At 37.7% G+C, this 16,291-nt stretch overlaps 1 protein-coding gene across 7 annotated transcripts in view; it reads right to left on the bottom strand.

Annotated features, from left to right (window-relative positions):
• MCTP1 (multiple C2 and transmembrane domain containing 1) overlaps positions 1–16,291 on the bottom strand; it is a 228,381-nt gene that overhangs the window by 164,752 nt on the left and 47,338 nt on the right. For 6 of the 7 annotated variants that reach the window (XM_021380048.1, XM_021380050.1, XM_021380049.1 and 3 more), the window contains exon 2: positions 6,794–6,908. The exons of the other annotated variant lie outside the window; for it this stretch is intronic. In XM_021380048.1, the coding sequence (XP_021235723.1) occupies positions 6,794–6,908 (115 nt within the window). The remainder of the gene's footprint in view (positions 1–6,793; positions 6,909–16,291) is intronic. 7 annotated transcript variants of the gene reach the window in all.

Here is a 16,291-nt window from a genome sequence, read left to right as displayed (position 1 = left end):
AGCAGCTGCTCCTCAGCAATGCCACACGGCATCTACCACACTGCTACAACAGTGCCAACAAAGCTGAGGCAGAGCAGAGACAGAACTGGAAAGTATTTTTCCAGTCTGCATTTTCCACTGGGCAGTGCTGGTCTGTATCTGTTGACAGTAAGATGGAAATCCACAGTTGCAATTCTCATCACCGTACAGAAACTGAGCTTCTAAAAATTAGCTATTCCACACATTCACATCTCCCAGAATTCTTAACAAATGCATTTTTAGTTATATTTGTGACTCAGATAAAGAAATGCCACTTCTCTGAAACACTTTAAGATAAACTAACATTTAAACTAAAAACAAACCCTTTGATTTCCTTTCCAAAATGAATTATATCTGTTTTCCTTTGGATTAAATAGCTTCAAAATTCCAGACATAACTAATGTAGTAAAATAAAAAATACAATTTAAAAGTTTGATAAATGTTTCCATTTAGTAGCATAAAAATACTGATCTGAAAGGTCTTCTAAAAACAATTTGGCTTCCAGCTACCTGTTATATTATGAGTAGTATTTCACTGGCTATTGCCCCACAACTATTTCCCAGATCAGAAAGATTCCACAAGCACTACACTACATATTTATGACAGTAACCTCCTCATTTCACCTCTACAGCAAACAGAACATGGACATGTTCCCATCTTCCATGTTCCATCTACTTTCTTGACTATGTAACAGACTTAGTAGTATTTCACAGTAAAAAAAAAAATTATCTGAATCATAAGGATGAACAACTCAATCTGCACTACTACCCTGCCTGCACTACATTTTAACCAAGGTAAGGACTGAATTTCAGCATGCTTCAACAGCGAAGCACTGCTTAAACATAAAGTACATTCTCTATACTTAAATGCATTGTCTCATACAAGTGCGTTTCAAATATTTTGTGGCTGCATAGAATCAGAACTATCTAAAAGGCTTTCTGATTCCTCTTGTTTTACTTAACTGTCTCACCAGCACTTACTTTTCTTCCAGATCCTAAAGATGTAAATAGATTAAGAGATATAAAGATAAAAAGCAAACTGTCTGTCTATAGTCTTGCACTTTTACAGCTCCTTGAGATTCTCATGATTTTGACTGTTTTCTCTCCAAATTAACCTCAATTTAATCAGCTAGTTTTTTAATGATGTAAAAATTTCATATTGAAAATGAGAGGTCTATCAAACTGAAACTCAGCCTTGGCACTACATACTGCACTAACCGCACACTACTTCTGGCTTATTTTTTTTTTTTACCATCTTTGGGTACAGGCTTCCGTACCAGTCAGCCACTTGAGGAACAACTCAAACTATTGTTATGAAGCCTTAGGAAGCACTACAGAACAGTCTTCTGCACAGAGAGACAAGTTGATCTGGTGACGTTATCCAGTTAGAGGCCAAGGCCTTCTGCCTTTATACAAGTACCTCTTCCCAGGAACTCTTCCTGGAAGACTTCACACACAAAATAAGTTACTTCTGATCATCATAAAAGATCTGATAAAAGATTCATACTCAAAATTAATTCTCCTTGTGCTATTGTGCAAGATCAGGTAAGTCTTCATGTGTTTTGTTGAAGTTCATCTTGTATCTAGACTGTTTTCCAATGCAACACAAACCACAAGAATTAATCTGTGCTGCTCGTTGCCCAACTTTGTCTAAAATGGAACTGCAAATCAGCATGCACATTTCTCAGAGAACACAAAAAAGAGTGGCTTCCAGCTCCAGTGAAACAAGAGAAGATTGTAAAGAAAATCTATTCAAAACATTTAAAAGAATATTTTGGCTATTGTTCCTTGAACTGAAGAGAATGGTGGAATACCAATGATTCAAACGTAATTTCCTACAGTATTTCAGTTTACATGTCAGTATAAGTCACTCTTGAACCAAAAATTGGTAAATCAGTTTCTCTTTTTCTCTTTTGTTATGAAAATCGTACGTATCTAAATTACGATATAGCAAAAAAAAAATCTGTAAATGCACGTTAGTGATTGAAATTGGCTGCGTAAAATCTGCATGCATGTCAAACACCAGCAACATATCAATTTTTTTTTTTATCTATAAATTTTAATTCTAGAAAAAACTCCCAAAGCATACATGGTATTACACGAACATTTTACACAACAAAAAGGAAATGAGAAATTAAAAATTAAAAAAGAAAACAAAGATATAAGGTGTAAGGTTAAACTGTTAATACTAATGACTTACAGAGTTTCCCACAACTCTTACAGGAAAGAGGCTTGGAAAATAAATTTTGAAATCTAACTAAGTATGTGGTTTACTTTCGGAAGGGCTTAAATAAATCAACTACTATAGATATAAACCCTATTTGTGGTCACAAAAGGATTTTGACAGAATCAAAAATGTTAACTGTCTCATCGTATAGCTGAGATGGTATTGGGTACCACAGCTGAGTGGTACTTGGAAAGAAAGCTCTATCAGACTGAAGACAGAATCTCCTATAAAAATGAGGACTTAAAATGAACAGTTACATTTCCCTTCTGACATACTGGTGCAGAATTATTGTCTGCAATAACAAGACCTATTTTCAACCCTTTGAGAAAGGAACAGCAAGATGTTGGTCCTCTCATTAAGAATGTTCTGTTCTTCCTTTGTTGTGATGATCAACAGTGCTACTTATCAACTAACAGCCATGATGAATACTGGCATTGCTAGCCATATAAATAAAGCTGCAACCTTTCCCCTTTCCTCAGAGAATGCTATGGTGTCTCTTTTTATAAATCTGGGCAAGACAAAGTGTGCAGAACATTCATGCCATGAGAATTCAATGTTGAATTCAAAGACTGCAATATGTTCCGCAGCAGGTTTCTAAAAAGATATGTGAAACTGAAGTTCAAGAATTAAGGAGCGAAAAGCTAAATTTAAAACCAAATTCTACCACACAGCTCAACTATGCTTTTGGAGTGAGACTCACAAAACTCAGAGAAAGTATAACAGTCAGGCTTTTAAGCAGACTATCTGAAGATTTTCGACGGAAGGTATTAAGACTTACAGTATATGACATCTTCATGACATTCCTGCGAGAAATTTCCCAACCTCTGATTTTAATATCCAACACATCAGACTTGGCAGCTCCATTTGGCATTTGGATATATACCCTTACACAGTGCTTCCCAGGGATCGTCCCATAATCACCTTCTGGCTCAAAATCCCTAACACAAGCAGTGCTGAAGCATGTAGGCAGTACAAAAGAAATGCTGGTACTGGCTCAGAATGAACATGCAGTGAGATGGGTAGGCAGTATTCTGCCTCCATCAATGTCTCCAAACAGGTGTTGATGGGAAAATGAGAATGTGACAAGCTCATAAATTATTTTCCTCTAATGTCCTTCTTCTAGGTAGCAAGAATTTAAAAAAAGACTTTCAGAACTGGATTTCTTCTTTTTTCCTGCACGTTTCAATACCTTTAGTGAACTTCCATGAACTTGCTGAATCTCCTCTGGTACCCACAGAAACCTCTAATATGAATTCAGTTTTATATGCTCATTGTTAGTGAAACACTTCTGGGGCTACTTAAAACAAAGCTATATATATATATATGAAGAATTATACTCTAGAAAGCATTTAGAGAAAAATGACTTCCCAAGCTTAATCCCTTTCTGTGCACTTTCCACTCAGCAGCTATCTAAATCCACTATGCCCTTTCCTAATACAGTACCCTCAGAATCCAGTTCTGCAGATGCTGACAATATCTCCCCACTGAATAACACCAAGAGAAAAGGAAAACAAACGTAACACAGAGCATAACAGCCAGGACATTCAGTCATAAATGGAGGGGTCTCAGCTTGGTGTCCTGAACAAGGTACTTTTGTATTTTCCTCTCTAAGTTCTGAAATCAGTCAGTCAACGTGGGAGGAAGCACATCTGTAGCTCCCCACCTGACCTGAAGGATCCTTATACTTCACTATGGCAACACACACTCTTCTTCATGACACAATTGCAGTGGCTTGCTAAAACACACCCTTTATAGCTTGAGATGGTGGGCTGAGTGTTTTCATGGTCAGGAAAGAATAAGAAAGAAAGGCATCTACTTTTTGTAGCAAGAAAACAGGCCACAAGACTATTCTGTGAAAATAAGCTCAACACTTGCCTTCTTCATAATATTTCAACCTAAAATCTAGTACTTGCTCAGTGTTTTCAAAGAATGCCTTTAAGTGTTTGTGTCTGAAGTGACTTACAGGCTCCAAAACAGGGTGACAATCATGCAAAACAACTTAGTGTCTAGGCAATGAAGAAACATCAGAAGTAGCACAAGGTTGTTTCTTTGATTCTCAAATGGCAGGTTTTTGAACAGATCTTTAAAAGCACTTAACATCTTATAGAGCACTCAGTTCAGAAGCTGGGATTCCACCTCAGGAGACAGATTTCCTGCCCTTTGTTTACTTTAGACTCCTATATTATAGGGAAAATAGTTACAGATTTTTTCCTTGCAAACAAACCAAAATATTTATAATCACAGTTCACAGAATCACAGAATTGTAGGGGCTGAAGGGACCTCTAGAGATCACTGAGTCCAACCCCCTGCAAAGCAGGCTCCCTGCAGCAGGCTGCGCAAGTAGGCGTCCAAGCGGTCTTGAATATCTCCAGAGAAGAAGAATCCACAACCTCCCTGGGCAGCCTGTTCCAATGCTCGGTCACCCTCACTGTGAAGAAGTTCCTTCTCATATTGGTATGGAACTTCCTATGCTCAAGCTTATGGCTGTTTCCCCTTGTCCTGTCCCCGCAGACCTCTGAAAAGAGATTGGCCATGTCCCTCTGATTCCCACACCTTAGGTATTTATAAACATTAATCAGATCACCTCTGAGTCTTCTCAAGGCTGAACAGATCCAGGTCGCTCAGCCTTTTCTCATAAGAGAGGTGCTCCAGGCCCTTTATCATCTTTGTGGCCCTCCGCTAGACTCTCTCCAGGAGAGCCCTGTCTTTATTGTACTTGGGAGCCCAGAACCGGATACAGTACTCCAGGTGAAGCCTGACCACAGCAGAGTAGAGGGAGAGGATCACCTCCCTCGACCTGCTGGCCATTCTCCTTTTAATGCACTCCAGGATACCATTGGCCTTCTTGGCCACCAGGGCACACTGCTGGCTCATGGTCAACCTGTTGTCCTCCACAGAGCTCCTCTCCAGCAGGTCATGTCCCAACCTGTACTGATACTTGTAGTTAATCCTTCCCACATGCAAGACTCTACACTTGCTTCATTTATTTAATGAACTTTCAGTTAATTTATAAATAATAGGAATGGCAAATATAAATGAATTACATGATATCATTCAAAAACCAGACAAGCTATATGGATGTCCCTCCAGCTCATCAAACAAATAAGTTTTAGTATTTTTATTTTTAATGAATGTCAGGTAAAAGCTTGATAGGCCATCAACACAACTAGAGGAAGAATATCTGAAAAGGTAATCTTGCAATAATGACAGTACTAAAATTTCAATTTCAGTGACATAATTATCAGTGGAGTAGCATCCCTTTGATGTAATCAGCTTTCTGGGTTTCTGCTACTGTACTTGAGACCTGAAATCAGCCAAATAACTTCACCAAGTTGACACAGAAAGACTCAATACAAAACAGCTTTTTTTCAGTTGAAGATGTACTACTTTTTTTTTCCTCTCTCATAAGGAATATATTTCGACTAATCCCAAATAGGTTATTAATCAGATTTATCATGTTTAAATAGCTGTTCAGAAAGTGCATTCCTGACAAATCTAGTATGAGCTACAGTTGTATGTACAGTCATTGAGACAGCCACTTGTGTTTCAGTGGGTCAAAATAGATTTCAGGTATCATGTGTGTGTTGTACATGGCTCAGTGCAAACTGTAAAATGCCAACATTTAGCCAGCAGATTGACCAACAGGTAACACTTGGACCCACTAAATAGAGGAGTTGTACTGTTGTCTTCAAATACAGAGCCATTACTTACATTAAGCAGTCAAGAAAGAAATTAACTACTGAGAAGGACAGCTGTAATCGGAATGGTTAAATTAGATCTATCTAATCATTCTTAATTTGAAATTAGAATTTGTCATGGTTTTATGATTTTTGGTTATTGGTATTCCACATCATAACATCATGTAGTGTATGTACCTGGTTCTCAGACGAGAAGAACTATCAGAGGACTTTGCAACCCTGTTACTGTCTTCCGGTCAGAGGGAAAGATGAAAACTCGCAAATCACAAGACCTGTCCCTCTTCTCATCCTGTCTCTCATCCCAGCAGCATCTTGCTCCCCAGCTGTCTCACCACTGGTATTAGAGTAAGGCCTACCTTAACTTTGGACACTCTCTCTCATTTTATTGGATTTATTAGCTTAAATCGTAATTATATTCTATTATATTGTGTTATTTTGCATTCCAATATCTTATTTAGTAAATTAGTTTGTTTCTCCTCAGATCATTGCCGCTGTTTTGTTCTTAGGCCCATCTCCCTACCCTTTTTCCCTTTTCCTTTCCCGGGGCATGGGTCTGTGGGTCCCTCTGCCCCATTAGTCACAGAACTGGGCTGAACCAGCCTGTAAACAGTTGACAGAATTAAACTAATATTACCTAAATCTTTCTTCTCTTCCTGAGTGCGTTTAGCTGTCCTTAGCTCTTTTTGCTGTATGCTCTTGAGCCAAAGAACCTCAACATAGCATTAAACTGCATTTAACACAAAACTCAAACCTAGATTCTTTAACGGAAACTTTAATGATCTTGTAAAAATTAAACAAATGGACATTCAATTTCCCAAACATTAAGGTAGTGTTTACCAACATGCATTTACCTCCACGATCTCGTGCTGCTAAATTCTGTCCTCTTCTTAAAGTAATGTCCAATTGGTACATTCCGGGATCCCCAGAGGGAAAATCTGCATTACTAGGTCCAACTGAACTTGTTTTCTGGAGGGGAAAAAAATACAATAGCTAATGTTACTAAGTTTCAGATAAGGTGTATTTTTCCCTGGCACTGTCATCCTGTTGAATTAAGACCAGGCTTTATCTCATTCCTCCATCTTACAACTAACAGAACCCATCCCTGTCTTCAGCATGACAGTTCCTAGGAATCCCTTTTTTGCCCTTGTGTTTGCAAAATGATTCTTTGTTATTTATGCTTATTATGGCAAACTCAAATTTTAATTACATTCACTTTCAATCCTGGTTCACTAAAACAGGCTACTGCACTGCTTTGAAAATTATGCAATTTTTCCACACAGTGATGGAAGGAAATTGGTGAAGAATATCCTTGGGGATATTATTAAGAATTTCCTTGGGGAAAATTGAAGAATATCCTAAAGATTATAAATACAGTTCAAATATTTGCAATATGTGCCTTTTTGCTCTGACTGTTTGCCAGAGCAAAGATAAGATTCTCAGATTATTTTTATGAATTGTATCAAAAGAAATAAAAAAATAAGGGAAGTCAGAAGAAAAGGGACTCTCTGGACCACATGAATAGTAATTACACTGCCGTACCCAACGACAAAGGAGAGAAATTGTATTTCCTCCTAAATTTATAAATTTTTGGAAAACAGTTCTTAACATATCTCTCTGTAAGTTGCATCTAATTACCACTCATGTTTTGAACATCACATTTAATTTTAAGACTAGAATGGCTATATCTGTTATTCATTCACAGTACAGATAGAAGTTTTATATATCATACACAAAGAGCATCACAGTTAGATACTCCCATGCTAAGACGTAAATCACAGAAGCACAGAAAAACTCAAGTTGAAAGAGACCTTAAAGATCATCTAGTTTCAACAGCTTTGCCATGGGCAGGGTTGCCACCCTCTAGATCATGCTGCCCAGGATGTCATCCAACCTGGCCTTGAACACCTCCAGGGACAGGGCATCCACAAATGGGGCAACCTGTTTCAGCACCTCACCACTCTCTGAGTAAAAAATTTCTTTTTAACATCTAACAAAAATATTTTAGTTTAAAGCCATTCCCCCTTGTTCTGTCACTATCAGACTGTGTAAAAAGACAGTTCCTCTCCTCCTGCTTGTAAGCTCCCTTCAGGTTTTGGAGGGGAAAATGAGGTGTCTCTGCAACCTTCTCTTCTCCAAGCCAAACAAGACCATCTCCCTCAATCTTCCTCTACAGGAAAGATGCTCCAGCCCTCTGATCATCTTCATGGCCTCCTCTGGACCCACTCCAACAGCTCTGCATCCTTCCTGTGTTGGGGCTCCTAGGCCTGGATACAGTACTGCAGATGGGGCCTCACATAGACAGAGCAGAGGGGGACAATTCCATCCCTCTCCCTGCTGCCACCCCTCTTTAGATGAAGCGCAGGATACTGTTGGCCTTCCAGGCTGCTAGAGCACACTGACATGGGTCATGTCCAGCTGTTCTAAGGCAAGTGATATGAATGCTTTGCTATACGATTACAAGTGCTCTGTAAGAAATATATATATATATATTTAATGTATGCTTTACTCTTGTTATCCCAGAGTAACAAACAAACCTAGTATATTAATCTTTGCTGCAATATGCACAATGCTGTCCAAACCAAATAGTGAGATGTATGCTCACAAGTTAGACATCAGTGAAAATTTTCAAAACTAGTGCACTTCAGAGAAAATAGCTAGATGAGCTTTGATTTCAGGAAGAGGGTGTTAAAATCCCTCGATGTTTGTTTTCCAGTTCTGTCCTTGTAAAGTAACAGCTAATGCATGCCTGAAACTGTCAAAAGACCTTGTAAGACTATAGCAGAAGTCACCCACCACTCAAAGAATTAACTCCTCTGTGTCTCTCTTACTCTTAAAAAGTACTCAAAGCAAGCAGATAGAAGGTTGAAAATAATAAAGAACAGAATCTCTACCTTGCCTTTGGAAGTTATGTAGGAGAGTTCAAGGACCTTTTCCCATGACAACAAGGAGTAATAAGCAAGCAGGCAGTGATGGAAGCCAAGCTGGTCAGTTCCAGTAATCGATGAGGACATGTGAGAATGTTGGAATGTTTATTCCAGCAGTGTTACCTGACCAAGGATTTCTAAAGGGGGAGATAAGCACAAGAAACAGACCTCCCTGTCACACTAATGAGTGGGCTAAAGAGTTACAGGCACTTCTTCCAAGAAGGAAGAACCTTGAAGCTGGAGAGACTGTGAAATAGGAGGGTCCCAAGCAACAGGGCAGGAGAGGCATGGGCTGGAGTTGCAGAGCAGCAGGCCTCAGGTCTTTCTCTTAACCTTCCTCTGCACACCTCTGCAATGCTTAGCATCTAGCAAGGTCAGAAATAAAGAAAAAAATTCATACTGGTCTGACACTCAGTTTCATCCTGGGGACTAGTGTTCATCAGGCTGTTATGTAAGATAAAAACTCAGCTCCAAAGTAAATCATTGTTACTAATATTCTCCTTCCCCTTTCTTGACTGTCTGAAATCAGAGCTTGCAGACACAAAAGAACCACGATTTTTTTCCAATATTAATAACCTCCTCCCTCAATCTTCCTTGCAGAGTCCCTCTTTCCTTTTCGCTCTTTGTTAGAACATAAGCCCTGTGTTAAAATTAATGCTATAAATATTTCTGTATTCCTCACTTCTATCTTTTTCAATCCTTTCCCTATGCCCTTCTTTCCTTTTTTTTTTTTTCTTCTCATCCTGAAGCTTGGTTTTCTTAATTTCTTCATTAATTAGTTATTCAGAGAGCTGCTCAAGCAGACCAGAAATGCTTAGGTAAGCAGTGTAACAAGACTGCAGGACATAAACAGCTGAATGAAATAAAATGAAAAAGTTACTCATAAGTGTTAAGAAGTCAAGCCAGGATTCCTGCATTAGACAAAAAGCATTTGAATTATGTAAGTAAAAGCTGAGGCTGCCATAATAAATCAAGCCTTCAGTGAATCATTTTTTAACCAACATTTTAAATTTCAGAATTTAACAATTAAAGTGGCAACTAGTAAAACATAAAGGACTCCTTTTGTGCATCCTGCTCTAATGAACTTAAAGTTAGAAATGTTTGGACAAGAAATTTGAAAACATATCAAATCCTACAATTATCCCAAACACAAAAGTTTCAAAACCAAATTTTCTTAACTTCCACACTGCATGTAATCACATCAAGAAAGTATGTTCTCTGTAGTCATAACAAATTTAATGAAGTTGCTGTGGGCCACAAGGCTGTATACTAATGGATGATGACACGAAGCCTGACAAGATATGAACATGGCTTTATTTTTAGTATCTAAAACGCAGATAAAGTGTTGAAAATGCTTTTATTCTTTATTAAATCTTTGAGAAAAATGTTGAGATTCCAGACAAAGGGCGTTAAGGCAATTAACTGCTGTTTCACGTAAGTCAAATCTGTGTGATGGCAATGCCTCAATACAATTGAATTCATTTTTAATAGCGGTCCCTCATCATCTTACATTAGAGTATTCTTTTTAGCTAAATTATGACTTAATCATCAGAGTCCCACAATTGCCCATAAAATCCAAATTAAACTGTTTTGAAGGGAATTTCTCATTTCACACAAACACTGTAGGCAAACTTCTAGACAGAATTTTGATAGAGATTGTAAACATTCCCAGCATCCTGAAAACACTCCATGTGGAAAGGCTGAGAAAAAGGACTCGATGACTACATAGTTCATCAACTGTGCTCTTCCTTTAGTAGATAGCATACGAGGCTCCTCTGGGCAGTTTTCTTACTGAACAGTTTGAGTAACACCATTAGCTGCTTTAACTTCCAGTAAAACATCCGTGATAAGATTTTCAACAATCAACACATAAGAAGAATAAATCTGCAGCTACAACTCACTTCTGACTCACAGCATGTCAAATTATGTTCTAACATCCCTGATAAACACATCATTTGTACAAGCTGGACTGAATACACAGCTTACAGCTGACCACACTTTTAGTAACTCATGAGGGTGGCACTGCTCCATTAAGTATCTGTTTTCTTATTTCAGTGTTTTCCAGATGCAGCAGTTTAACAACCAGACCAACATGTTTTTTTAAACAGATGAGCGAATGTTAAGTATGTAAAAGAACTGCAAACTAATTACATGTGAATAGCTGCACCAGTAGTAAAGGGAAAAGCCATCATATGTTATGGTAAATACGTTACTACCCACGTACGAAGTATTCCACCTCAGTGTATAAGAAGAATGATGCTGCTCTGATGGGCTAAAATTGCCATCATTCCTGCACCATATCATTTTTCACAGCTTATTAAAAAATACTAGAACAAAAAACACAGTGAATCTCACTATGGTCCCTATAGCATTACCAAAGTTAGGACTACAGCTTTTAAAGTCACACTACCATTTAACAGCTGAAAGCACACAACTGTTTTTTAGGTTAACACACTCAGGTGTCCCCAGCTGACAGCCTGGAGATTACTACCATCTTTGCCACTGCAAACCATGTATTGCCTTTTTCTGTCACCATGAATACTGACATTCTTCTTCAGAGTTATTACTAATGATTAACCACCTATACAAAACCAAGATAAAAACGGTGTTCCTGCTGTCCTACAATCTAAATCTGTAAGTTGGTATGATTTTACTCCAGATATCCAGGGGATATAAGAGATTTAAGGAACTTTCCACTGTAGAAACAGAGTAGCACTTCAGAGGAACAGATCTTAAAATTTGATTTTTTTTATTCAGTGCCAAAATTAAAATATTCAACAAGTATTAAAAAAGAAAAACTACAGCTGTAATATACCCCACCCCCTTTCAGAAGGAGCCCAAATCTAACACTTCCCTACAAATAAAAGTATATTTTAGAAAGGAATATAAATATTACTTCAATCTAATTCATATCTGAGTCATTTGAATAGGTCACAACCTGATCATTTGCTGTTCCATTTCAATATTCTGCCAGAACACACTGATAAGATAACCAAAAGCACTTATTTTTTCCAACATAAAGCGAAGGCACCAGCATCAAAATGCAGATGCAAGCATCCAAGGAAAACCTGGAAATAATTACACTTTAAGAGACATGGCTTGACCCTTAGCAGAGTAAAATGATAAAATGTATGGATGACCTATGAAAGATTTTGCATTAGAGCTCTTTATGAATTAATGGCAACAGCACATACGTGCTAGTCTGAAATGCATAGATTATGAGGAACTATAAATTGGAGATTATTCCTGCAGGATGAAGACATTGTTTATCTTAGCATTAATATACACACACACTGATATACATACACACGCATGTCGATATGTGTCAGTATTTTCTGTATGTGAATAGTTTACATCATCAGGAAATACACTGTGGTTAACAGAGAGAAGTGTGCAAAATGTTCAGCCTCCTCCTTCCTGAGCTTTCTGGATACATGTGAAAGAGCTATTTAATCTGTTGTTTAAAAATAACCCTTAAGAATGAAAAAAAGTACTAGCCATTTATATCTCTGTAGAATAAATGGAATATTTTTTCTGACATCTGTACTATTGTTGCTCTTTGATACTGAAAACGAGCATTTGCTTTCAGTTGCTTTCAAATACAATAAAAGTGATTAGTTTGAACAGCTTGCAAGATTTCCTTCTGAAAATGTAATAAAAAGATGCACAAATAACAGCAAAAGATGTAAGCATATTAACATTTGGAAAGCTTCATATTCAGAAGTACATTTCAAATCATGTATTTCAGAAGCAGTAGTCCTATCTAGCAGCAGAGGAAACCACACACTGATGCTGATAATCAGAGGAGATCTGATTGAGTTGTTCCTCCTTTCATCAGCCTTCATATTTTGTTTACTCAGTTTGCTACCATTTATTCATTCAAGTCTTCTATAAAATTTTACTTCTGCAGATCACTTATAGAGACTAAGATAATAAAGCAAGTAGAAAATAAAAACAGCCTTCACCAAAACCCAGAGATCGTGCTTGAATAAAGCAGCCACAGCTTCCTTCCTTTTTTTTTTTGTCACATTTCATCCTGATCCACATGCCCTGCCCAGCTTCTCACAGTGTTTTTATGCTCCTTAGTTACATCAAAAAATCAAAAGTTCCTGTCTGGACTCCATTTTGTGAAAAGCAACTTCAGTAATCATCCCAAATCATTGTAGGGTTATCTGTTTCTTACAGACATGGTATCTTACCTTGATACAATGAACTGTAAGCACAGGGCTTCTGAATACAAACTTCTGAAGAACTGAAGGAAGTGCTTGTTTTCATATACAAGTAATGGTGGATATATATATATATATATATATACATATATATAGTTTAGCATTTTCCAACTCTTAATCCTCTTTATCTGCCAGGGTATATCATCTCAGCTTCTTCATAATAGGTTCACAAAGAGGTGTTTTAGAAATTCCAACTAAATTTTACTACTTCATTTTTCTTTCTCTGGTACTCCTTTCATAAATTCAAAGGTTTTTAATACGCTACTTATGTACAATTCTATTACAGAACACCACAGAACTACTATATTAGGTATTTCAACTGCTGAGTTATGAGTTTGTAACTGAAGTTTGATCAAAGGCATACATACAGATATATTAGTCCAGTATTTTAAGACTACTTATTTTTCCCAGCAGTCCTGTACACTGATTTTAACAAAATTGTTTTTGCTAGAAATTCTGACTATTTACTACTTAGATTTTACTCTCAAAACAAAGTGATTTGTTACAACTTCTCAGTTTGTGGTGGAACCACTCCTTTTAGCATCTTATTCACAGATGATGCTTTTTCATTAAGCTAGGAAACAGCACATCCAGTGTAGGTTCTTACCCAACAGCTTTCCTAGCAGTGGTTGATGTAAAGAAACCTCTTTGTCATCACCAGCAACTGTATGGTCCCCTTGACCATGGGATGAAAGCCTCACTTACCATTATGTGTGCCTTTTCAAGAGAAGCAGGCAGCTGAAGATAGGGATGCATTGTGTAATTCCATTTTGAATAACATCATGGAGGAAATCAGGAATAAATTCAGTAAATGTGCTAGACAAATCAATACACTTTTGATTTGGCATCTAATTACGACTTCAGATCATCACAATACCTAGGGTATTCCTATTAATTTATCTTTAAAATAACACCTGCATAACAGAATATGCTCAAAGAAACACTCTACTTTTTGATTTAAAAATGTATGTAGGCTGCTCCAAAATTAATACCTTATATTTTATTCTGCTGGCCCACAGAGTCAGGATGTTGGTGGTATGACAGTAGAGGTTGAACCTTCCCACCGATATCCCATTACACGCTGTTGTTGTGTGACCAATAGCAACAGAAGGGCAGACTGACATAATGCTGTCTGACATGGAAGCATGTATGAGGCAAATGGGTGTCAATGAATTCCTCCATGTGGAAAAAACACCATCCACTGACATTCGTCAACACTTGCAGAACATTTATGTAGACAAAACAGTGGATGTGAGCACAGTGAGGTGGTGGGAGGATGAGAATTTGCTGTATCAAATAGTGTTATTGTGCTCTTCGTATCTGTTATAGTTTCCACAGAAATAAATAGGAGGCATTACTTTCAGAGCCACCTATTTATCTTTTGTAGAAAACAGGCAGCAATTCTGTGGCCCAGAGAAGTAGCTGGAGACACGAAAACAGCTGGCACCTGGGCAGACAGCAAGATGAGAAGATAAGAAGTTATTACCAGAGGTACTGTTAGAGGTCTACTGTTCCTTAACACAGCCCTAATCAGAAACCAGCTGTGGGGTGGAATAGAATTTACAAGAAAAAGTAGTAGTGGTCCTTTTTGACTGGGAAAAAAGAGGAAACTTCTTTCTCTAATAGTAAACCCCACCATTGCCTGATACATACCCAAGGCAAAAAAATCAAGCCTACCTTCCAGTGACTTGACACACTGTCCACATTTTAGTTCACCATTAGCTGATGTAAAATGAAAAGAGTGAGAAAGTAACCTGCTCAGAATTTGTCAGAAAGATCTTGAAATCCTGCCCATACTGGCACTGGACAGCACCAATCCCCTCATGCAGCCAACTGAATCTTGAACTGATTATCAAAGAGGGAGAAATACCTTTGCTAACAGAAGAACAAACAGAAGACAAACCCCACCAATGTCTTGCAGATTTCCTAAGTAAAAATTACTCCTTTGTGAGCAGCAGTGTCCACTGTAGACAACAAGCATTCTGTATTTTACATATTTGCTTAGGAACCAGTATAACCAAGTGCCAGATAAGAAGGAAAAGTGTTTTCCAGTCACTGTTAGTCAGTGTGTCTCTGGCAAGTATCAAAATGACAAGACAAATCCCAGATCCAGCATAACTCCTACTGTTGTAAATAAATAACGAAGAGACAAAGAAAATTAAATTAAATGCAGGTACCTTTGAAATAGAAAGTCTACCAGCTAACTGGTGAAATACTGGGTGTAAAAGGCAGCATAGCCATTCTCCTTCGTTAGTTATGGAAGACACCTTAGTTTCATCCAGTTATATCAGATGGTATACTCCAGATTTGTACTCTGGAGATGGATGACAAAATCTGAATTATTAGCAGGTTTAGCCCCTGAATTTCCTATACGGGAAGATCATAGTTCAAGAATTGACTCTTCAGAAGGATGATTCCCTTTCTATTATAAAGAGATACAGATCTGATTCATTAGTAATTTGTGTGTTTAGTCTGTTCTAATGGAGATGCTGAAGGAGTCTTAGAACTTTACAAGTGTGGGAATATTCCTCATTGACATCAGTAACAAGGAAGTATATATGAATCATAATCTCATTTTTAGAAACTCTAAGATGGGACAGAAATAACAGAAATAACTAACTGTCATTTTTCAGAAGACAGCTGTCCATATTGTCTTTTAATATAAACTATACATTAAAAACAGAGCAAAAGCACCTTGTAATTTTCTTACTGCAAATAATGCCATTAGCACAAAAATCACCATGCATGCACTTTCCAAAGGTAAATTTGAGTAAAATAAAGAGTATTAGTAGAGTAACTGATAAATTCCTGGAAGCAAATTCATTTGCAAGTGCCCATAAAGTCAACATTGTTACAAACGGGAAAAGTAAACACAGATGGACAAGATTAGAAAATTAAGCAGAGAATGAACGTATAAGAATTCCCACTGGCTGAATGGACTCAAGTCTTGTGATACAGCCAAGTCCCAACAGGCCAATTCTGGTGAGTTAGACGGACACGGGTGACAGAAGACCACCAAAAGTGATTTTGCCCTGCCCTCTCAGCACCAGCGACAGGCATGCATTCCATTCCTTTCAATGTTTGCTGTCCACATCATCTAAACTTTCCCATCTTTGTTTGGTACAGGAACATTACAAGATTATGCAGCCCTGATGAAAGAACACAGAGACGCTGCCAGGCTACACCCTTATAGCAG

This window comes from Numida meleagris, chromosome Z (genome assembly GCF_002078875.1).
Source record: "Numida meleagris isolate 19003 breed g44 Domestic line chromosome Z, NumMel1.0, whole genome shotgun sequence".
In the NCBI taxonomy this organism is placed as follows: domain Eukaryota; kingdom Metazoa; phylum Chordata; class Aves; order Galliformes; family Numididae; genus Numida; species Numida meleagris.
The sequence above is the reverse complement of the archived record's forward strand: the minus strand, read 5'-3'. Positions and strand labels throughout refer to the sequence as shown.